The 22,720-nt window shown below is 57.9% G+C and overlaps 2 protein-coding genes across 3 annotated transcripts; one reads left to right on the top strand and one right to left on the bottom strand.

Annotated features, from left to right (window-relative positions):
* The first annotated feature begins 853 nt into the window (after window positions 1-853).
* On the top strand, window positions 854-13,761 carry POM121 (POM121 transmembrane nucleoporin). Its single transcript, XM_069033119.1, has 13 exons — window positions 854-1,101; window positions 1,185-1,388; window positions 1,653-1,817; window positions 3,948-4,028; window positions 4,328-4,499; window positions 5,425-5,516; window positions 6,283-6,353; window positions 7,066-7,190; window positions 7,591-7,693; window positions 7,966-8,136; window positions 8,465-10,204; window positions 11,066-11,194; window positions 11,407-13,761. Exons 1-13 carry the CDS (start codon window positions 854-856, stop codon window positions 11,499-11,501), a joined length of 3,396 nt encoding a protein of 1,131 aa, XP_068889220.1. The 3' UTR covers window positions 11,502-13,761.
* Window positions 13,762-13,989: 228 nt separating this feature from the next.
* NSUN5 (NOP2/Sun RNA methyltransferase 5) lies at window positions 13,990-17,320 on the bottom strand. Of its 2 annotated transcripts, none has more exons than XM_069033118.1 (10): window positions 17,199-17,320; window positions 16,957-17,079; window positions 16,672-16,846; window positions 16,485-16,593; window positions 16,079-16,217; window positions 15,613-15,728; window positions 15,100-15,278; window positions 14,815-15,019; window positions 14,590-14,742; window positions 13,990-14,439 (listed from the first exon to the last, which is right to left on the bottom strand). In XM_069033118.1, the coding sequence occupies exons 1-10, from the start codon at window positions 17,289-17,291 to the stop codon at window positions 14,334-14,336; spliced, it is 1,398 nt and encodes a 465-aa protein (XP_068889219.1). In that variant the 5' UTR covers window positions 17,292-17,320; the 3' UTR covers window positions 13,990-14,333. The 2 variants fall into 2 exon arrangements, with proteins under 2 accessions (XP_068889219.1, XP_068889218.1); XM_069033117.1 differs by having other exon boundaries at window positions 14,815-14,963.
* Between the last annotated feature and the right edge of the window lie 5,400 nt (window positions 17,321-22,720).

Raw genomic sequence — 22,720 nt, 5'->3', positions numbered from 1 at the left:
TAGGGGAACACAGAGGCTGGAATGGTGTAGGGGGGCTGTAGGGGACAGGATGGGGAGGGGGACATAGGGAGGGGCAGAGAGGGGGACACAGAGGCTGGAATGATGCAGGGGGGGTGTAAGAGACAAGATGGGAACACAGGAACCGGGAGAGGGAGGACATGGGGATTGGGGTGGTAAACAGGACGGTGGATTGGAGTAGTAGATGGGGAAATTGGAATCTGGGTGAGGAAGATGTGGTGGGGAAGGGGTGGGGGTGGAGCAGGCCCGAGGGTCCGGGTGGGGACAGGGGCACACGGCCTGGGGCAGGGGTGATGGATGACGAGGGGGCGAGACCCTGGCCGGGGGACGAGAAGGGAGGACAGGGGCGTCAGGAGCGGTCACGGGAGCGGGATGGGGACACGGGGGCGGGGCCGGCAGGAGCCCCGCCCGCCCCGCGCAGAGCATGCCGGTAGCCCGCGGAGGCAGAACCGGCCGTGCTCACCGGGGAGCCCCGCCCATCTCGGGGAGCCCCGCCCATCCACGCGAGAAGCACCCGGAAGCTCCGCCCCAGGAAGCCGCGCCCCCCGCGTTGACGCCAAGCGGGCCGGTTCCTCTCGCGCGCACTAAGCCCCGCCCACCCATGGGGCCCCGCCCCCTCGGTGTACGGCGGCAGGACTGGTGGCGCTGAGGCGGGAAGCCCCGCCTGCCCCAGCGTGCCCCGAGCCCCGAGCCCCGCCCCCGCAGGGCGCACCGAGCGGGCCAGCCCCGTTCCCCTAAGCCCCGCCCACCCGCGAAGTTCCTGCCCGATTGTTAAGCCCCGCCCCTGCCCCCGCCCCGCCCCGCAGAGCACGCCGGGAGCGGCGGGCGCGCGGCGATGGCGGGTGCGGGGCCGGGCGGGCGGCGGGATGGGGCTGTGAGGGCCGCGCTGGCCGTGGCCGCCGCGCTGGCGCTCGCCCTGGCCTGGCTGCTGCTGCGGGGAACGCTGCTGAGCGCGGCGGCGCTGGGCGCGGCGGGCGCCTGGTGCGCCATGCGGCCCGGCCCGCCCGCGCCGCGCCTGCCCGGCAAAGCCGCCGCCAACGGCGGCCCCGCCGTGAGGGCGGCGCCGCGTCGGCCCCAGCCCGGGTAAGCGAGGGGAAGGTAGGGGTAGGGCGCACGGGGAAGCTCCAGATCGCGTCGGAGGTGTTGACCGCGCTCTGTCCCCGCAGGGCTCCGCGCTGCCGGCCGCAGGCCCCGCGCCGCCGGTACCCGCTGCCTCAGACCGGGCCGGCCGTGCCGCTGTGCTTGTCCGCCGCCCGCTGGGAGGGCGGCTCGCCCCGCAGCGCGCCTTGGGCCCGCCGCGCCTGCCCGCTCCGCAGCCCCGTCACCGTGAGAATCGCCCCGCCGACCGTCGGCATCGCCCGCTCCCCGGCGTGAGTACGGGGGAGACCGGGACACACCTGGGGGAGCCCGGTTATCAGCCACGGTGGGGACCAGGACACACCGGGGGGAGCCCTCAGCCGGTGTGCTGTGTCTGGGATCAACATCCCATCCCGAGTGCTACCATGTGGCTGGGAGGATGGTGCTGTCCAAACCTCCGAGAAGGGCCGCGTGGGAGAGCCGTGTCCCCGCTTCTGTGGGGGGATCAGACCGGGGATCCCGGCCTGCTTCACACCTCACTCTGCTCTGTTCCGCAGTCTGGAGCAGCTGATCTCGCCTCCGGCTTTCCCGGCCACCAGCAGCCCTGACCCGTGTGCGAAGGAGACTGTGCTGAATGCCATCAGGGAGAGCAGGAAAAGGGCTGTGGAGGAAGAGGAGGAAGAGGACCAGACTTTTGGGAATGATCAGGAGAGCAAGAGAAGGTAAAAAGGCAGCAATTCAAGTTGCAGCCAGTGCGTTGGGAAAGTCACAAATGGGATTCTTGCTTCAAAGGTGATGAATGGGATGTGTCCCAGAGCGTGCCAGGCCCCATTGGAGTCAGGGCTGGAAAAGTACTGTGAGAAGTGAACTGCGGAGAGGAAGCACACCCCATCCATCACCCAGCCCTTGGTGCTGCATCCCAAAAGTCCTCCAAGGTTTTGAGGTCAAAGGAATGTGGTTTAGGTGTGGGTCCAGTGTGTTCCCCTGCCTGGCTGGGATGTGTTGTGGGAAGTGGCTTTTCTCCTCATGGAGGCTTGTAGACTGGGAAAGCATGGTGGGAAGTGTTGGTATCTGCCGTGGGCTCTGTCCTTCTGTCAGCCCTGGGCTCCCAGGAGAGACAGGATTACCACGTGGAAGCACTGCATTTGGAGAGCTCCGTGCACTTCCCTTGTGAGCTGATCTAGCAGAAGGAGGTGAAACGAGAGTAAACGAGACACTGGTGCTTTTGTTACTCAAGGCCAGCAACTTCCATCCCTGCTTTCAGAGGAGGGAGAGTGCTGTGTTTTCGCCAGTGTTCTAGGAAGGACAAGGAGTAAATCCTGAGAGCCATGGTCTGCCAAAGCCTTTCCAACTACCCAGGCACAGCGCTGCCTTGCCATCCCATCCTCCTGTTTTTCATAGAATCATAGGATGATTTGGGTTGGAAGGGACCTTAAAGGTCATCCAGTGAGCTACCCCTTGTCATGGACAGGGACACTCTCCACTACACCAGGTTGCACCAAGCCCTGTCCAGCCTGGCCTTGAACACTTCCAGGGATGAGGTAGCCACAGGTTTTCTGGGCAACCTGTGCCAGGTCCTCACCACTCTGAAGGAAGAATTTATTCTGTATATCCAACCTAAATTACCGTGCTTTCACTTTGCAGCCTTTCCCCCTTGTCCTATCACTGCACTTCTTGATGCAGTGCCTCTCCAGCTTTCTTGCAGGCTCCTCCAGATCCTGAAAGGCTGCTGAGATCTCCACACAACTTTCTCTTCTTCAGGCTGAACAGCCCCTGATGTCTCAGCCTGTTTCCATAGGGAAGGTGCTCCAGTCCCCTTACCAAATTTGCAGCTCTCTTCTGGACTTGCTCCAACGGTTGCTTCATCCTTCCTCGTTGTGGCCATGGAAGCTGTTCCATCTGAGCTGGGATGGGGAGCTGAGACAATGCTTGGGCAGTGCCTGGGGCATTGTCCTGCACCAGGGCTGCTGCTGGAGGTGACCCAGGGAGTAGAGCAGGGTAAAGCAGAGCACACCATCCTCCTCCAGCACTGAGTTCCTGTCTCTGAACACCTGGCTCACTGGATCTGAGCCCCACAAGAGCCAATCAGGGTGACAACAGAATGGGTACACAGACAGGATCAGCTCAGGGTATTCTTTAAACATTTTTTAATATGGCAATACACAGCTCTGCCACAAAAGCCCGTTTTGAAGTCATTAATGTTTGGCAAGTACGAAGAATGCTTGTAGGTAGAAAATTCCATGTACTTGGTGGACAGAAAGGAGCTGCGTCAGCTGGAGAGTGTGGAATCACCTGTGCCTTGGGGTCAGCATGCTCTGGGCTTGAGGGGAGCTCCTGGCCAAGTGACAGGGCTGTCCTACACCTCCAGCTCCATTTCACAGCAGGGAACACAACGTCTTCTGTGATTTTGACACTTCAGATCCTCATGAAATCATAGTGGGAAGGAGAGTTCAGTTTTTGACTTGAACCATCCAGGACACTGGTTAGGAAGAGCTCAGAGGTGGGAGTTTCAGAGGTCAGGTCTGTTCAGAAAGACTCAGCAGCTCATTTCTGGAAGTATTTTGGCCTATAGTAATGAATTTAAGCAAAGATTTGTATTTTTTTTCTTACACCAAACTACTGTGCCCAGGAGGCAGCTGGGGGAGTTCCTGGTGTTTGGGGTGAGAGTCAGTGAGGACAGGCCCACAGAGAAAGAAAATCTGCAGCAGGGTGTAGATGGGGGAAAGCTCTGTCCTAGGCATTTTGTGCTAGGAAAAAACCAAGGTTTGATCTCTCTCTGGGTGCTCAGCCTGCCTTTCCCCAGGCTGGAAGAGCCTTCCACGCTGTCATAGGCTTTCACCCTCTTTCCACAGGCGCCACGACAGCAGTGGAAGTGGGCAGTCAGCGTTTGAGCCACTGGTAGCCAATGGTGCCCCTGCCTCTCTCATACCCAAGTAAGTGCCCAATGGGCCAAAAGCAGCTCCTGGGATGGGAGGGAGAAAATGTCTGTGGGATCTGGAAAAGGGGGCTTGGATTTTGCTTGCAGAGCCTGCCTTTGGGGCAGAGCAAGAGAGGCTGTGGTTGTGCCTTCAGTTTGTCACCCTGTGACAGCAGGGCTGTGCTGCTGCTGAGGGTTGTTTCTAAGCCCTGTGCTGTAAGAAGGAGCAAGATTGCCTTCCTCCACCTGCCCTGCATGGAAGGGACTGGCGGGCAGGAGCAGTGAGGAGCAAATCAGACCTTCATTCCCCTCCAGGCCGGGCTCTCTGAAGAGGGGCCTCATCTCGCACTGCCCCGATGACTGCTCCAACAAGAGGTCTCGCACCTCCTCCATGAGTTCCCTCAACAACACCTATGCTGGTGGGATCCCCAGCTCCATCCGCAACGCCATTGCCAGCTCCTACAGCTCCAGCCGGGGCCTCGCACAGGTAGGGACACAGTAGCTTGATCACCCATGTAATCCCAGCTCTGGGCTCGTGAGGAGACTGGTGTGGCTGGATGCCTGGACCCAGTGTGGCTCAGCCTGGCAGTCTCATCACCCTGGGGATCAGGTGGGCCGTGGGCCATGGGCCAAGCAGCAATTATCTGGTTTTTGGGGGAATCTCAGGCTGAGCTGTACTGCTCCTTTTACACCAAACCAAGAACACGACTGTTTTCCCCTCCCTCCTCCTCCTTGCCCAGTCTGCTAGACTGGATAGATCCAGGTAAAGGAAAAAAAAATGGTTTTGCTGTGCTGACATCCTTTCAGCTGGAGTCAGCAGTGTGGGAGCCATGTGTTCCCACTCTGACCCAGGTGCCAGCTGCTGACTACGATGGAGCACTGCTTGTGGCCTGGCTGGGCTTGCAGATGTGCAAGGGACACATAGACATGGCCAGTGGAGCTCTGTCTGTGTAGGGAAAGGTTTGCTCCAGGCAGTGAGAGGGAGGGGTTTGCTTGGGCTGCAGAGAGTCTGACCCTTGCATTGGGATCCATGTGCTTTGAATTCCTGGCAAGGAGGTGCTGGCTCCCGCCAGAGCAGCCCTACACACAAGGGTGTCCAAAACAGCTGGCTGGCCTCTGCCTGTGTCACGTGAAGGCTGGCCTGGCAGTGTCCTCCCTCCCTGTGCTCAGCCAGGGCTGTAAAGGCCCTGGAGGCTGCTTGTTCCCCATGTGGATTCAGCTTGGGGTGGCCAGACTTTGTGCTCCCTAAAATGTGGAGGGGAGTTAAGTGGTGGTGAAGCAGGAGAGGCTCTCAGCTCATTGGGCTCAATAGCTATGGCCCTAGGTCTTAGTGTGAGTGAGCAGGGCGGAGAGGAGCTGTGCTTTCTGCCAGCCCCACGCCAAGTTACTGCTGGTATCTCTCTGCGTTCCAGCTGTGGAAGAGAAGTGGTGTGAGCGTCTCCCCACTGTCCAGCCCAGCGTCCTCCCGCCCCCAGACACCGGAGTGGCCTCTCAAGAAAGCCAGGTAACCAGCCAGTCACCTGGTGAGTGCCTGCTCACTGATGGCCAGCCGGCAAGCGAGCAGTCCTTCCCAGCCATCCTAGCATGCAAGTCCCACTTTCCACTGGAGCTGGGACAGTCCAGGCCCCTCTCCCAGACATAATGATCAGGAGACCCACTTGTGTCAATTGGTCTCCCTGTCACCTTGTCATGCTGTGGCGTGTCCAAGCTGTGCCACCCCTGGCCCGCTCCCAAGCCAGGTCAGAGACTTACGGGCACAGGTTGCAGCAGTAGTGATGGTGCCTCGTGGCATTGGCGTGGCCTGAGTTGCTGGTTGCTGGATCATTGGGAAGAGACAGGCCCTGATTTTTGCCATCTCAAAGTCAAATCGCAGTATTTGTATTTTAATACCTGCCTTGGAGCACAGCCTGTGTTCTCCTCTTTGCCAAGTCAGAGGGGCCTGAGCTTATGTCGGAACTAAAATTGACACAACCACCTGGGTGGGCCCAACCTGTGAGGGGCAGTGACTCCCATCTGAGGACCCCAGCTACTCTCCTGAGGCTGACTCGTCTTGCGGAGGGTGCACAGGCTCAGCCAAGCTGAGTCTGGAGCAGGAAGCAACTCCTCTGCCTGGAGCTGGTAAAAGCTTTTGTCCTGAGATCTGTTCACAGGAGGCAAATAAAAACACCAGGGATTCTCGTGCGAGTCTTCAGCATGTTCGGTCTCATCCTGCTCCCTGGGGACAGGGCTGAGCCCAGGGTTGACCCTAACTGTCTCTCCTGCTTACACAGGGAAGAGGAGTCACTTCGTTCCAATGCTTCCACCCCAGTGAAGTCAGACAAGGAGCTGCAGACAGAGAAAGGTAAGTGTAGGTGTGCCCTGACACTGCACCCAGGTTGGATGGGTTACCATCTCCTGCAAGCAAGAGAGCAGGACAGGAGGTAGCTGAGGTCTGCAGAGGGAATGGTTTGAGAGATCACCTGGAAACATGGCATGTGCTGTTCCCAAGGCAGTGGCACTTCTGCTGGCCTCAGTGACTGCTCTAGTGGGATTTCCAAGTGATACGGGGATGCTGACAGTGTTGGGGTGCTAGCAGATACCTGGGAGGTGGCTTGCAAGGGGGAACTCCAGCTCCCAACCCAGCATGGGTCAGGTGTCAGCCTTGGTCCACAACCTGCTGTGGCATGAATAGCACCCTGACCAAATTCCAGTCTGAGCTTATTCCAATGCTTCCTCAGCTAAAATGGAGAGGAAATCCTCTGTGCCCGTGGCAGGTGGGCCCCATGATAGGGTGCCAGCTGTGGCATGTGGTTTGGGTAGGCAGTGTGTTGGCACCATCCATGGAGCTGGGAGGGGGCCACTGCCCCACAGAGCCCCGCCAGCCTCTTGTCACAGACCTCCTGGATGTGGAGCTGCTCTTCAGGGCATCACAACCTTGTCCTCAGCTTCAAGCTGTGCCCCTGGCTCTGCCCTCTGAGCGGGGCCACCCAGAGCGGGGCCAGAAGGGACAACCCTGTCACTACAACCAAACACCTCTCTGCCCAGAGCTTGGCCTGACTTGTCTCCTTCTGTAGTGGTGGAGTCACCAGTGTGGAAGAAGCAGAATTCCCTGAGCCCACCATCCACATCGGGGAGCAGTGGGAAGCGCAAGCGGAAGATCCCGTTGCTGTCGTCTCTCCGTGGGGACCAGCTGGTTCTGGTACGTCGCTGTCTCACAGCCCCTCTGGCCCCGCTCTGGCAATAGAATGTGCTCACTGCAATTTCTGCAGGGCTGGGGGCACACTGACCTGCCTGCCCTCAGGAAGGAGGCCCCGTCCTTGGCCGAGTGGGAAGTGACGCTCTCCCCAGCCCCAGTGTCTGGTGGGCTGTGCGTGGTTGTGCTGCCTGCTGCCGGACCAGGTAATGGCCTGGGGAAGGCTTGCCATGCCCTCAGTGCCACGCCGGGGGCCCACCAGAGTTGGGGACCGGAGCTCCGCGGTAGCTGCAGCAGGACCACCTGCTTCACAGGGCTCGCCACGGCCAGTCGCCAGCACACCTTCAGAGAGGCTCTGCCTGCTTCCCTGGGAAGGAGCTAAGCTGCTGCTGCTCTCTCTTGGCAGCCCCCGCCGCCTCAGCTGGGCTACTCCATCACCTCAGAGGACCTGGATGCAGAGAAGAAGGCAGTGCTGCAGTGGTTCAACAGTGTCTTGGAGGATAAGGCTGGTAAGGATGGGCTGGGATTGTGGAGGGGTAGGAACAAGCCCAGGTCTGGCAGGCCAGCATGGGCCAAGGAAGCTCCTGGGCCAGTCGTGCCTCAGGTCTGGGTGTGGTCTTGATGCCTTCCAGCTGAGGAGGTCTCATGCCATGTGGTGCTGGGTGAGGTTCCCCAGGGCTGTAGGGTGTAGGTGCAGTTTCCCTGCCTGCTGGGAAGCTCTGCTAAGGGTTTGTTCATCACAGCCACTTGTGAGCCCTGATATCTTGCTGTTTCCCTGTAGATGCAGTTCCCAGCACCACTGCAGAGACAATGCCTGTGTCCAAGCCGCTGGCATTTGCTGTGACCTCCCCTGGGCCCATGCCTGCCTCCACAGCTCCTGCCCCAGCCAGCTCCTCACTCCTGGACAGCCTGAAGAAGATGCAGAGCAGCCAGGCTGTATCCACAGCATCAGGTGAGGAGGAGGGGGAGGATTGGCACAGTGGAACGCCAGCAGAGTTGGGCAGGTGCAGCGGGAACTCCTTGTTACCTCTGCTTGAGGCAGCTGACAAAACCCTCTGTTCAAGTGCTCTGCTGGCAGCAGAGCTGGCAGGCAGGGCTTGAGGGGACACCTTTGGGAATGCTGAGCCCCTGGTCCTGCTGGAGGCTTATGGTAAGCATGGAGGTTTGGGTGTGGTGGGTGCTGCTCCGGGAGCCTTTGCAGCAGTGGGTGGGTACCTGGCAGAAGGGTGAGCTGCTGAAGGTGCGCCCTTGTCCGTAAATAAGCTCTCTCCCCTTTCCAGACTCCACTGGAGCTGTGGCAGCATCCCAACCACCTCCATCAGCTGCACAGCCACCTGCTTCTGCTGTGTCATTGGAGTCGAGCTCTCTGCCTACCATCTCTGCTGACACCAAGCCCATGCCTGTGTTGAGCACACCTGCCCCCAGTGCCCCCCCTGCCCTGGCAGTGCAACCCCCCAGCAGCCTGGCCCCTCCTGTGTTCACCGAGCTGGGCCAGACCCCCAGCAAGCCTCCCTCCTTCCCAAAGCCAAGCATCCTGTTTGGGATGCTGAACACCCCTCCAGCCAGCCAGCCAGCAGTGACCGTGGCTACTGCCGTGCCCACCACAGCCACTGCTGCACTCACTGCATCCACTGCTGTGCCCACCCCACCCACTGCCATGCCCACCACAACCCCCATCTTCAAACCCATCTTTGGTGCTGTGCTGAAGAGTGAGAGCACAGCAGCCTGCACGGCTGTCACCTCCACTACAGCCACCGTGTCTGCAAGCTCGGGCCCTGCCTCGACGTCCTCCACATCCTCCATATTCAAGCCGATCTTTGGTAGCATCACTGCTGCTTCATCTCCAGCGAAAGTATCTCCTTTCGCCTTCAAACCCGCGGCACAGCCAGCCTCAGAGCCACCAACTGCCTCCACAGCTACTCTGGCAGGATTCACGGGTCTTCCCAACGTCATCTTCACCACTGCAGCTACAACTGCCACCACCCAGAGTTCCTCCACAGATGCCACCATTAAACCTGTCTTCAGCTTCGGACTGAACCCGCCTGCCTCCACTGGCCCTGCCGCCAGCGTGACTCTCACCACTGCCACCTCCACCAGCACAACACAGCCTTTCCTGTTCGGGGGCCTGGCCAGCTCTGCTCCCAGCACGGAAACCAGCTTTGCCACCCCGGGGCCTGTGTTCCAGTTCGGGAAGGCGCCTCCAGCCACAGTCACTGCCACCACCAGTGTCCCAGGAGGCCCTGCCTTTGGCCAGGTACCTTCAAACTCAACAGTTGCTGCCACCACTGTGGGCTTTAGCATATTTGGGAGCACTACACTGACCTCCTCGGCCCCAGCCACCACAGCTCAAGCGCCACTGACATTCGGCTCCTCCGTTTCAGCTTTTGGCAGCTCTTTCAGTGCCAGTGCAAAGCCACCGCCACCGTACCCCAGCACTGGGAGCCAGCTCACCTTCAGTACTGGGGCTGCTGACAGCCAGGTGCCCGCCAGCAAGCCTGCTGCTGGCCCCATCAACTTCACCCCCCAGTTCAGTTTTGGAGCCCCCCCAGCACAGTCAGTGGCTCAGCCAGCATTTGGCAGTGGTGCCCAGCCAGCCTTCGGCACAACCAGTGCCCAGGGCTCCTTTGGCACCAGCAGCACCCAGGCAGCGTTTGGGACCACCACCTCGGTGTTCTCTTTTGGAACAGCCACCTCCACCACATCCAGCTTTGGTTCTACCACCCAGACCACAAGCAGCAGCACCGGTGCCACTGTCTTTGGCACCACCCCATCTCCATTCACCTTCGGGGCCACCACCCAGCCGGGCCCCTCCACCAGCACCTTTGGGATGGGTACGCCGGGCCTCAGCAGCGGGTCCCCGGCCGTGGCCTTCAGCTTTGGGGCTGGGCAGAGCGGGGCAGCCCCAGCAGCAACGCCATTCGGCTCATCTCTGCCGCAGAGCGCACTGGGAGCGCAGGGCCAGAGCACGCCCTTCGCCTTCACCATGACCAGCACTCCCAACAGCAAGCCTGCGTTTGGAGGTGAGTCATCATGGAATGGGTCATGTTGGAAGGGACCTTAAAGATCATGTTGTTCCACCCCCCTGCCATGGGCTCAGACACCTTTCACTATGCCAGGTTGCTCAGGGCCCTGTCCAGCCTGGCCTTGAACATTTCCAGGATGGGGTGGGGGCAAACAAGCCATCTTGGGCGTCTCGAGTTGGGCAGTAGTAGTCCTGATGGACCTTGCCAAGCTCCTGGGGTCCACAGTCCTGGTGAGGCCAGTGCCCCTGTTACGCAGAGCTGAGCCTTGCCATACAAAGGGAAGGCACTCCCATCACTCCCTGTCAGGATCCTGGCTGTCTGGGGAGGAATCCCTAAACTGGGGAAGGGGAATCCCTAAACTCTGTTCATTGGCCCCTGCAAAGGCACCAGCTCCCCAGCTCTGCCCATCCAAATGTCCTGCAGGAGCCAAAATCATCCCAGTCCTTAACAGCTGCCTGGAATGCCTTGGTGAGCTGGAATGCTGCCAGCCAATGACTGCCATCACTTCGTGCTTGCTCTCAGGGTTTCCCTAACACTTCAGATGCTCACTGGATATTCCCAGCTCCCACAGAACTGAAACCCACACAGTGAGCAGCTCCTTGATCTAGAAAGGCCAAGGTCTTTGTTCCTCCCTGGCAAATCCTTCTGTGCAGCCCTGCTGTTGGGAGAGCCCAGGGATTATCCAAAGTGTAACTTATGCATTAAAAGGGCTTTTCAGGAGCAGAGGCTGGTCCTGGGGGATGGACTGTGGTGCTTCAACCCCCAGATGGCATGCTGTGCCTCTTCTGGGTGCCACTGACTCCCAAAGGCTCTTTCTCCTTTGCCAACCCTGGCTCACAGTGACCTGTTGCTTTCCAGGAGCTCCTGTGCCCACCTTTGGGCAGAGCACACCTGTCCCTGGAGTCGTGGGCAGTGGAAGCAGCACCGTTTCCTTCAGGACACCCAGCACTCCTGCCTCGAGCTTTGGAGGAATTGGCACTTCCTTTGGTAAGGAGGGAGTTGGTGCTCCAGCCTTGGGGAGCTCATGGGTCACGGTGTCCCCGCGGGCTGGGGACAGTGGTAAGGCCAGGTGTGCTCTGGGAGACGGCTCAGGTGGTACCTGCTGGACTCTGGGGAATGCCAAGCCTTCCATTCCTCCCAGGGTGAGGATCACGCTGATCCCAAAGCTACAGAGACCTGAGCAACCTTTCTGCTTCCAGGTTCGTCCACCCCCACCTTCTCCATCGGGGCAGGATCCAAGACGGGCACTCGCCAACGGCTTCAGGCACGGAGGCAGCACACCCGCAAAAAGTAACCCTGGTGCTGCTGGGCTCTGCTGGCCCACGTGTGGGGGTTCTGGGCTGGAGCTGCCCCTGTGGTGGGACCAGGCCTCGTCCCCTGACACCCACCGGAGACCATGATGGGACGGGATAAACCAAACTCGTGTTACTTGAACAGTTCCAGAGCCAAGGCTGGACAAATCTCTGTACATATCCGCAATGTTCTTTTCCTCAATTTATTTTGCCATGTTTAATAATGTGTAAATTTCTCCCCATTTGCTTCTTCTAGCTGTTCCCGTGCCCCTCCCCAGCCCTCAGCCAGCCCCATGGCTGTGTCCCACTCAGAGCCTGACTGGTGACATGCTGGGGTTCTGAGCTGCTGTCAGACACCATCTTCACCAGGTCCCGAAATCTTTCCCATTGTTCATCCCATGGCCTGGTGAACACGGTTCCATCCCCACAACCAGGGCTGGTTCCAGCCTGGCACTGTTTCAGTGCCACAGGTGACTGGCATGTGTGCAGCTAGGTGACACCCCTCGCTGGGGCCTTATATCCTGTTACCTCCAGCTGAGGACATGCCATAGCCCGGGACCTGGGCTGGAGGCACGGGGTGAGGATGGGGGTCCCCCCACCCCTGTCCCATTCCTGCTGCTCCATGGGGCTGTGGGCTGCCCCCACCCTGCTCCCCTGTTCTGCTTTATCTGTGCTCCTGTTCCTGCACTCACTGAATCGAGTTTGGAGGAAGAGCTGAACCGTGTGTGTGGCGGCATGTTGGTTATGCCGGATTTGCTGTTTGGAGTTTCTTTTTTGGGGGGCACCAGTCCTTGGGGGGAGATGTGCCCCGGCTAATTGGGTGTTGACAGTAGCATCACTGCGTGGCTGCTCGTGCTGGGGAGTTGTCCCTTCCATGTTATTACTGGAAGGCAGCTACGACAGGGGGTTCCAACCTTGGCAGTCTCTCCGCTCCCTTTCCCTCTCTCCTAGGACCTCTTCCCCACTTCAGGGGGATCTGGAATTGCTCACACAAGGAGTCCAGAGCAGATGCATTCTCCCCCCTATCCCAAATCCAAGTTGTTTTTCATTTTTTAGCTCATCTCCATCCCTGTGGGTTTTACTAGCTCCTAGGAACTGTGGTGCTGCCTCCCCTGTCCCCATCCAGCCAGGAGTGAGAATCCCACCCTTCCCTGCCTCGGAGCTTCTGTGGAAAGAGACTGCCAGAGCTGGGGGTCACCAAAGAGCCACCCCCTGCCCTGCCCCAGGTGAGGGATGGGCACTCCATTCCCAGGAGTGCTTTGCTGCCAGGTTTTTACTCTCCGAGCCGTGTGAGTGTGTGTGTCTGCTGAGGTCTAAATTAAAAAAAAAAACCAAGAAAAAAAAAAAACCAAAAAAAAAATCACAAATATTTAAACATTTTTTAATGAAATAAAAATTTATTTTTATATTTAAGCTAAATTGCCTTCAAATTCCTTCAAGCTTGGTTCAGTGAAGTTGCCAGTCCCGCAGCTGTTAGTGTTTAGCTGTTCCCACCCTGGCTGTGCCTGCGGGAATGCGCTGTGCTGGGAAAGGCAGCTGCATCCTGCAGGCTCTGCCATGCTCCCCCCTGCTGTACCTCATCCCCTTCTTTTTAAATGTGACGTATGTGGATGTGACTAAACCTTTTTTGTTTGTTTTTGTTTTTTAATTATTTCTCTGAGGGTGAGGAGCAGGAGCTCTCACATTACAGTGCTGAGTGCCAGGGTCGAGGCATCTCTCCCAGCAGGATGGGCTCTCTGTGGCACAGAGGGGACACAGCCCCACAGTAAGGGGACATTAAGGACTTGCAGGTGCTGGTGAGGATGTTCCATCACCTACCAGCATGGCTGAGGGTGCAGTGGGCCGAGAGCAGCCAGGCTGGGAAAATGTGTCCTTGGTGTTGGAAGAAGCAGATGGGAAGGGGCTAGTGCCTGCCAAACTGATCCTGGGCCAGGAGAGCACCCACTCCCCATCCTTGAGGTGCCAGGGTTTGGCCAGGTCAGCTCTGATGAGATGGGGATGAGCTGGGACAAGGCTGAGGGCACCCTGGCTCTGGATGCTGCCCCATGTAGTCCTACATACCCGTGAGGAGCCAGGCTCTCCCTTCCCTGCCACACAGGCCCTGCTGGGAGAGCCCCTTGTGCTTGGGGGGGAGGCTGCGTTTTAACTGACTTGAAGACTTGGATCATTCCTGGTGTGGCTGATGAGGATTTTAGTGTGAATGTGCAATTTTTGTTTTCTTGCTTCTTATGTCCCTGGTTTAAAATAAAATTACTGTGTTCATGTGGCTGTACCCATGTGCGATTCCTGGGGCTGGGATTCCCAGGGTGCTAGTGGGGTTCAGGTCCAGCACCCTCTGGCTCATGTGTCCTTGCTCCCCCAATTCAAAGACAGATGCACGGACAGGATTAGTAGTAGTAGTAGTATTTCACTTTTTTGCCCCCACTTTGCCTCTACTATGAGCAGTAGCAATTTCAGGGCAGGACTGCACAAACACCCTGGAAAAGACAGTGAAGAGAAATAAACTTTTAATCTGCTTCATCCCTACAGTGAAATGTTTTTTCAAAGCTCCACATCAGGCTCAGGGTTGAAATTTTTTTGGGGGGAAACATGATAAACCACCCTTAATCCAGCTGGAGGACCCCAGCCCTGCAGGGTGTGGAGCGGGGATTGGCTGCAAGGGGCAGCCCTGGCTGAGCAGTTGCCCCTTCCAGGTTGGTCTCAGTGTTGGCACTCAGTCCCCGGTGTTACAGAATTCTCACTATGACTGCAGCTGGAACATAGCTTGACTTGTGTTCAGGCCAGTGTGTGTTCCCCACAGCCCCAACTGTGAAGGGGTCTGTCCAGAAAATGTTTCACTCTTTCACCCGCTGCTTTTTCTTTTTCCTCTTCTTGGGAGCTGCTCCTGGCTCCATTTCCTCTCCTGGCTGTGGGTTCTCCTTGGCTACTGCAGGCAGGGAGCTGTGGACAAGAGCAAACTGAGCCACACTCACCAGTGCCCTCTGTTCCCACAGCCACGTCCCCTCACACCCTCCCCTGGGTGCCTGGAGCCCTGACCTTGGCAATGGGGCCCCCCAGAAGTAGCTAGAGTCCCCCACAGCCCCCTCTCACCTGGGAGCAGCAGCCCCTTCCCTGCACCGTTCCAGCATAGCCACAAAGAAGCCATGGGTGAAGGTCTCTGCAGGGGAAGCACGGAGGCAGCTCTCTGCTCCAGAGAAGGCAGCGAGTCCTCGGCAGGGCCACGAAGGGAAGGCAGTCACCAGCCTGCAGCATGGAAAAGGGGTCAGCACCAAACCCTGCCCCTACAGCTCCCTAAGTTCCCTGAGCCAGACCCACCTGAAGGCCGAGCCCCACTCCTGCAGCACAGCCTGCACCACATCCTCGTTCTCCTCCTGGTGTAGGGAGCAGGTGGAGTAGACCAGGCGCTGGAGAGCTGGAAAGCTCAGGGCATGGTTCAGGGCCCGGCGCTGGAAGCCAGCCAGTGCCTGCAAGCGTTCAGCACTTGGGGCCGCTTCCTGCCCCAGCCCCCGGGTCACCATCCCTGCAGGACAGGAGCTGTCACCTGGGGTCTGCACACCCACAGCCCAGCTCCAGGTGAGCAGCTGGAGTCTAACACATTACCTGAGCCACTGCAGGATGGGTCGAGAAGGATGTGGGTCACCCTGCTGTATTTGGGGTCTCTGGGGTCCACAGTCAGGAAGTCCTGCTGGGCCAGCTGGCAGCCAGTGACCCCTGCCCGTGTCAGCAGTGTGTTCATGGTGGCCACGCGCTTGGGGTCCACATCAAAGGCAAAGATCTGTCTGAAGGCAGAGCCCAGTGCCCAAGAGAGACTGTGAACAGACCACCTGGCCCCCAGGAACACTCAAATACTGGGCAGGCAGACCTTGAGAGCTGCCTCCCCTCTGGCAGGGGTATGGAACAGGGCCAGGGCCAGGAGGCTGGGAGTGAACCCCTACCTAACTTCATGTCCCCTCAGGTCCTTCCAGTGGCCCAGCACTGTCAGAGCCACCAGGTCACCTGAGTTGGTGACAGGCTGCAGCTCTTCCTGCCACCTTCTTGTGCTCTCTGCGGGCTCGGGGGGACCAGGGCCACCTCCCCCCTTCCCTCCACCCCTGCACACAGCCCTGCCCTCACCCCTTGTTCTTCAGGATGGCAGCCAGGTGGCTTGTCTTGTTTCCAGGGGCAGCACAGGCATCGATGACGTGGGAGCCGGCAACAGGGCCAAGGAGGAAGGCAGGGAGGCAGCTGGCCTGCAAGAGAGCAAAGACCATCAAAGGGATGGGCAGAAACACCTGGCCCCTCCTCGGACATGGCTGATGCTGTGGGGTCACAGGGACCACCATTACACAGGGCCAAGGCCACCACCACCCTCCACCAACAGCCTTGCCCAACCCACAGTCCCCAGCTCCCACAGGGGCTTTTATACCCCAGGATTTCATCCTGAACCTTCAAACTATGGAAGCAAAGCCTCAGGGGAGTCCCACAGTTTCTGCTTAGACTTAAATGCTGCAGCAAGTTGAGCCATTGTGGAAGGAGCTCACCCTTCCACCCGTCGGTAGTTCTCCTGCCCTTGCAACTTCCTGCTCCTCAGTTCCCTCACCTTGTCCTGCAGAATTATGTGTCCTGAAGTATACAGCAAGTTGTCATGGAGGTCTGTCTGCGCAGGGAAAACCAACAACTCCGGGAGATGAAGATCCAACAAGAATTTTTTTCCGGAGAGGGCCTTCAGCTCCTCCACACTGCCCATGAGACATAGGGAGCATGAATACAAAGTCTTAATCCCAGTGCCTACAGCAGAGCCCAGGCTGAGAACCCCCTTCATCCCACAGCTCCTCTCCAGCTCCAGGCAGCACCCAGAGAGGCAGCATCTAAGAATGGGGGGTGATTGAGACCCCAGCCCAACCACCCTGAGCACCAAGTTCAGCAATCCTTCAACCCTCCAGACCTCATCCCACGCCACTTGCTGACATCCCAGGAAAGGCGGCATAGCAGAAAGAAATACTCACCTGGCTGCCTTGCCCAGGTAGGTGTATCCCTGGCGCTTGAAGAAGTCGATCACATCGTCCACACAAGTCTTCAGGGTGTTGACCCGGACGTAGCGTGGGACCTGGGAGACTGCAGGGGCTGGACAGGTCAGACACGGCCCTCCACTGCTCCCAGCACAGGGTGCCCACCCAGCTCGAGCCCACTCACCTGCAGGGCTTACCGCCTGCTCCGGGGCCAGCAGGTCCTCGTTGCGGCTCACCTTGTGCCGCACCTTCATGCGGGCCAGCTCGGCCTCCAGCCGCGCCCGGTGCCGCCGGGCCAGCGCCTTCCACCGGCCCCCGCACTTCAGCCCCTTGCCGAAGAGCAGGTCATACACCAGGACCTGAGAGGAGGGGACGATGTGAGCCCGGCCCCGCCGCTCCAGGACACCGCGGCTTCAGGATACCACGAATCCCGGACACCGCGGCCCAGGGATTACGCGACTCCTCGTACCTTCGCCAGCTGCGGCGGCAGCTTCTTCTCGGCCTGCAGTAGCGCGGCTCCATCCAGCAGCTTCTCCAGCACCGAGGCGTAGCGGAGGGTCTCGGACACCAGCGCGTACAGCTGCCGGACATGCTGCGGAGCAGGCAGCGGTGAGCGCCACCGGGCCTGCGCCGGGCTCCAGGGCTCCCCCCCACCCTCCCGAATGTGATTCCCCCCCGGCTGCCCCGCACCCCCGTCCCCTCCGGGCGCACCGGGAAGCCGCTGTTGTACACGAGGCTCTTGAGGCCGCCCTCGCCGCGCTCCAGCCCCGCCAGCACCGCGGCCGCCGCGCTGTACAGCGCCATGTGCGCCCCGCGCCGCTTCCGCCGGGGCCTCCGGGGCCACAGGGGGCGAGCGCGGCCCCGCTCCGGGGTCGCTGCCCGGGGAGCGGGCCTAGGGCACGAAGCGGGGCGGGCGCCGTGCGGGCGCTGCTGGGCGGGCAGCGCCGGCGGAAGGACCCGGGTCACCCTGGCTACACCATCATCACAGTGACCCCGGCCAACCCAGTCACCCCGGTCACCCCCATCACCCTGGTCACCCCGGTGATCCCAGCCACCTTGGTCACCCTGGCCACCCCATCATCACAATGACCTCGGCCACTCTGGTCACCCCGGCCAGCCCAGTGACCCCGGTCACCCCCATCATCCTGGCCACCCCATTATCAGTGACCTTGGCCAGCCCAGTGACCCCGGTCACCCCCATCATCCTGGCCACCCCATTATCAGTGACCTTGGCCAGCCCAGTGACACCAGCTACCCCCATCACCCTGTTCATCCTGGTGATCCCAGCCACCCTGACCAACCAATCACCCTGGCCATCCCAAACACCTCCATCACCCCAGTGACCCTGGTCACCAACTCCAGTCACCACCCTGGACACCCCATCCGGTCCCTGCATGTGGAAGCAAGCTGATGTTACTACTGGTTGCTAGACCTTGTGATACCCTGTGGGTGATGGGTTGGTGGGGATTTGCTGTGGACTTCGGTGGTGTTTATGCTGAACTCAAACAAAGCAAAGGATGCCCAGCCCTGGAAAGAGGGGTCTGCTCCAGGAAAGGGATCTGCTCTGAGAAAGAGGGATCTGCTCTGGGAAGCTCAGAGCTGTCCATGGAGGGCAAAGGATACCCCAGGACAGCCACCATAAGGCAGTATCCCAGCCACCTGGACATGGCTTTGAAACTGTCCCAGCACTGTCTGGTGTGAAGGATCAGTCACTCCAGCACGACCAGCTCCAGGGACACCTGGATCCAGGGACAGACAAGAGCTGCTTTGCAGTGTCTGAAGGGTTAGCAGTGGGTGCTGAGGATCAGTCATCTTGTACCTGAACAATCAAAGGGTGTAAGAATCTCATCCTAGTGACAGGATCTGAGGGAATGGCTGGAGCTCTGTCACTGTCAGGGAAGGTTTAGGTTGGTATCAGTAAAAGGTTCTTCCCACAGAGGGTGGTGGGGCACTGCCCAGGCTCCCCAGGGAATGGTCACAGCCCCAAGGCTGCCAGAGCTCCAGGAGTGTTTGTACAACACTCTCAGGCACAAGGTGGGATTGTTGGGGTGTCTGTGCAGGGCCAGGAGTTGGACTCGATGATCCGTGTAGGTCCCTTCCAGCTCAGGATATTACATTGATTCTACAATACTTGAACCCATGGAAAGGCACGATCAGGAGCCCCAGTTTGGTGGGGATGCAGGAACAAACATTTACCTTGGTGGTGGCGTATTTTATGCCCTGGCCTCTGGTCGGCACAGGCTGGTTGTGCATTTTGGTGACAGGACCAAGGAGCAGGTCCCTGGTGACCCTTTGCAGTTTTCAGGAGCCACTGGAGAGGCACTGCTGGGCTATGTGCAGAGTGGCTGAGCCCCTCAGGTGCCCTGCTCCCCTCAGCCCATGGCCCTGGGCAGTGTCCCCCCTAGCAGGCTGGGCACACAGTCCCCCATGCCAGCTCACAGCCCTGGGCAGCTGGAAAGACCAGGACTGACCTGCTGCCTGCACACAGCTCTTCAGCTGCTTTTTGTGCTCCCATTTCCCCCTTCAGCAGCCCCTCATCCTGCAGAGCACCATGGTTGCCTGCTCAGCTCCGGCTGTGCTCATAGTCTCAGAGAGGGTCCCTGTCTCAGCCAGCAACCAGCCCATCCACCTCAAGCTCTGTTTGGAAGGATGTGCCACAAAGACCCTGAACACTCATGGCTCACCCTGTTCAGGCATACAGACCTTTCCAGGGGGAGATCCAGGCAGGTAAGCTGTGTTTCAGACTGGGGATGGGGATGCTGAGGTCAAGGTTGACATTTTATGCTCTTAGAGGAGAGGGAAAGGACTCTCCTGTACTGATGGAGCTTGTTGTGCAGCACCACAGCTTCCATGGGAGGACAACTCTGCCACAGCCTTAACTGAGACAAGCTGAGAGAACTGAGGCTGTGCAGTCTGGAGAAGAGAAAGTTCCAGTATCTGAAAGGGGCTACAAGGAAGCTGGAGAAGGACTTTTCATCAGGAACTGGATAGATCAAGGCGAAATGGGTTCAAACTGAAAAAGGGAAAATTTAAGTTAGATATATGGAAGAGATTTTTCCCTGTGAGGGTGAAAAGGCCTTGGCACAGGTTGCCCAGAGAAGCTGTGGCTGCCATCCCTAGAAGTTTCCAAGGCCAGGTTGGATGGAGCTTGAAGCAACCTGGTCTAGTGGAAGGTGTCCCTGCCAATGGCAGGGGGTTGGAATGAAATGATCTTTAAGGTCCCGTTGGAAGCCGCGCAGGACGAGGAGCCTGGATCCCCGGCGGGGAGAGCGAGAAAGAGAATCCAAACCAATATGGTTGATAAATGAACTCTGTTTATTACCAGTCTAAAGGCACTTATATAGTATACCAGCTTGTTAGCTCCTAAGTGGCTTAAAGCTTATCAAGACACATTTCTATTTCTACATAATTGGACCTATATTGGCAAGTTTCCACAGTCTTGTTATGATCAAAAGAATTTTGTGCTCACCTCCCCTGGTTCACTCCTGGACAGCACAGCTGCAAGTTCTCTACTCCCTGTTCTTTCTCAGGCTGATTGTTTACCTTCACACAGGGACTTTCCCATGGAAAGTGTCTCACACACAAGCCTAAAAACTTCCAGCCCTATTGCTTGCACAGTTCTTTTATTGATCCCAATAATTCTGTTCCCCAACAAGGTCCCTTCCAAGCCAAACCATTCCATGATTCTATGCCTGTGCATCTGTGGGATGCATTGGGCAGGACTCTGAGGTGAGCTCTGCCCTTACCCTGGCTCCACAGCACCTCAATGACAAAGGCCAGCACAATGCTGGGTGCCAGGGGGCTGCAGGCCCTGGCTTGGCAGCACACAGAGCACAGGATCTGCCCCTCCAGCACCCTGGGGAGGGACAGCCTGCAGTGCTGACAGGACGAGTGCCCACACTGCAGCATCAGTTGCTTCTTGAACATGTCCAGGCAGACGGGACAGACCAGCTGCTCCTCCAGCTTGTTGATGTTTGTCTTCTGAGCCATCCTGCCACCTTCCCACATGGATCTGGGCTGGGAAACACTGGTGGGAGATCAGTCCTGTTCCAAGATCAAGATTGGCAGCGCAAACAGCTGCAAACCCATCATTAAAACTCCAAACAAAGTCTGAGATGATGATTTTAACCCATAGTGGGTTTGTGGCTACACCTGGCCCACAGCTGGTCATGTGTCCTGGATCTGCCCAAGGTGTCAGCAGTCACCCCCAAGCTGTTCCCACCTGGGCCCAGGCAGGGATGTCAGACTGCAGTGGAGTCCTGCCTGTGTGCCAGGGCTCAGACATAGCCAGGAGGGATTTTCTGCTGAAAAATCCCAGTCTTGACCCTGTATGAATTCCCACCGATCTCTTTGAGGTTATCTCAGCCCATGGACATCCTCAGAAGGACTGGCATCACCCAAGTGATACATCTAAGCAAAAAGCAGAAGGAAAACACAAAAAGCACATTTATCTTGGAGGTGGGGGGCGATGCTGGATTTGGGAAGCTGAGGCACAGCTCACCCTCTTGAAACTTGTTTCCATATTCCATGCTTTGGGCCAGCACCCTCAAAAGATGTGAGCTGAAATCCCGGCCTCTCCCATCAGCCCCAGGGAGCACAGGGCAGCGTGTTCCCAAGCTGTAAGGCTCAGGCAGCACTGCCTTCCCTGCTGTTCACAGTGGGACAGAACTGCCAGATTCCTGGGCAAGTCACACACATGGCCTGGAGTTGAAGAAAACAAACCTGAAGCCAGGGACTTGGTTATTTCCCCAGGGAAAGGGGAGGCTGTGACCAGAGCTGGGCTGGTGTGGCGCATTGCTGTGGGGTGAACCAAGGGAAGCTCAAGTGTCCACCAGATATCCCAGGACCCCAAGCAGAGGGACCAGCCTCAGGGGCTCCCTGTGCTCACAGGAAACACCTCCCAGACACCCAAATAATACCCAACCACTCGGGTGGCCTACACGGATTTCTCTGGCTCTGCTTCTCCCAGTGCATGGATCCGACGGACTTTCCTCGGCTTCTCCTGGCCAAGCTGATGTGACCCGGTCAGACAAGGTAGCTCATCCTCAGGATGGGGACCCCAGCAGCTCTCCTCCTGCAGCCTCAGCCCTGCCAGGATGTTCCCGCTCCCAGGGAGACCCAGGCAGGCTCTTGTCCCCCTATCCTGTCCCTGCACGCCCCAGGAAGGGCTGCGTGGACCCACGTGTGGGCACACACAGCACATGACTGGGCAGGACCGAGAGAAGAGCCGGCCGTGTTTGCCTCCCACAGCAGCCAGGGTCCCCAAATCCCCGTGGGACTTCTCTTATCCCCACTGCAACAGAGGGAATGTTCTCACCAAAGCACTTTGTTATCAGCTAAGTTTAAGATAACTTGACTTTAAGACATTGTTATCAACTAAGCTAACTTTGCTATTAACTATATAATTTTTTTTGGTCAAACCAGTGTTTTTCTGTTGTCTGGTGAAACCTTTTATGCTTTTGGAAAAAAAACAGAAGGAAACCAAGCATTGCTCTTACTGTGTGGGGCAAGGCACAAGAATTATTTTGTCTGATTGTGAAAAAATATAGTTTCTCATATAATAACTCCTGGTTCATGGATGTGTTTGGCTTATGAGCATCTCTCATATGAATCCCATCATGAGCCCATCCTCTGGCTTCCCTCTCAGCATCTCCCGGGGAGCTGGGGATGGTCCTGGCTTATCCCTGAGGAGTGTCCAACTTAGGGAATGCAGTGAGAGAAGGATCAGCCTGGGGCTCACACCCAGCCTCACAATGAAGGTCTCTTGAGACACAGCAAAGCAGAGAATGCAGCACCTTCTCTCCAAAGGGGAGCTGGGGGACAGGCTGTGGGGATCCTTCCTTCCTTCCTTCCTTCCTTCCTTCCTTCCTTCCTTCCTTCCTTCCTTCCTTCCTTCCTTCCTTCCTTCCTTCCTTCCTTCCTTCCTTCCTTCCTTCCTTCCTTCCTTCCTTCCTTCCTTCCTTCCTTCCTTCCTTCCTTCCTTCCTTCCTTCCTTCCTTCCTTCCTTCCTTCCTTCCTTCCTTCCTTCCTTCCTTCCTTCCTTCCTTCCTCCCTCCCTCCCTCCCTCCCTCCCTCCCTCCCTTCAAAATAAAACCTTCTGTGAATTAAAAACTTGGGTTTATGTTCTTTTGTGGTGATCTCAAAAAATCTCAAGAATGTGGGTTTCTTCCTGCTTTTATTTTGCATTCTCATTTGTTTTGCATTTATATCATTTCAGTTGCCTGAAGAAGGCT

Source organism: Aphelocoma coerulescens, chromosome 19 (genome assembly GCF_041296385.1).
Source record: "Aphelocoma coerulescens isolate FSJ_1873_10779 chromosome 19, UR_Acoe_1.0, whole genome shotgun sequence".
NCBI lineage: Eukaryota > Metazoa > Chordata > Aves > Passeriformes > Corvidae > Aphelocoma > Aphelocoma coerulescens.
The sequence above is the reverse complement of the archived record's forward strand: the minus strand, read 5'-3'. Positions and strand labels throughout refer to the sequence as shown.

Coding starts and splice junctions, on each gene's coding strand:
- POM121 (XM_069033119.1), top strand. CDS start 854: ATGGCGGGTGCGGGGCCGGGCGGGCGGCGGGATGGGGCTGTGAGGGCC. Junction 1,102..1,184: donor CCGCGTCGGCCCCAGCCCGG/GTAAGCGAGGGG, acceptor CTGTCCCCGCAG/GGCTCCGCGCTGCCGGCCGC. Junction 4,500..5,424: donor CCAGCCGGGGCCTCGCACAG/GTAGGGACACAG, acceptor TCTGCGTTCCAG/CTGTGGAAGAGAAGTGGTGT.
- NSUN5 (XM_069033117.1), bottom strand. CDS start 17,291: ATGGCGCTGTACAGCGCGGCGGCCGCGGTGCTGGCGGGGCTGGAGCGC. Junction 16,847..16,956: donor TGCCGCCGCAGCTGGCGAAG/GTACGAGGAGTC, acceptor CCCTCCTCTCAG/GTCCTGGTGTATGACCTGCT. Junction 15,729..16,078: donor ACATAATTCTGCAGGACAAG/GTGAGGGAACTG, acceptor GCTCTCTTGCAG/GCCAGCTGCCTCCCTGCCTT.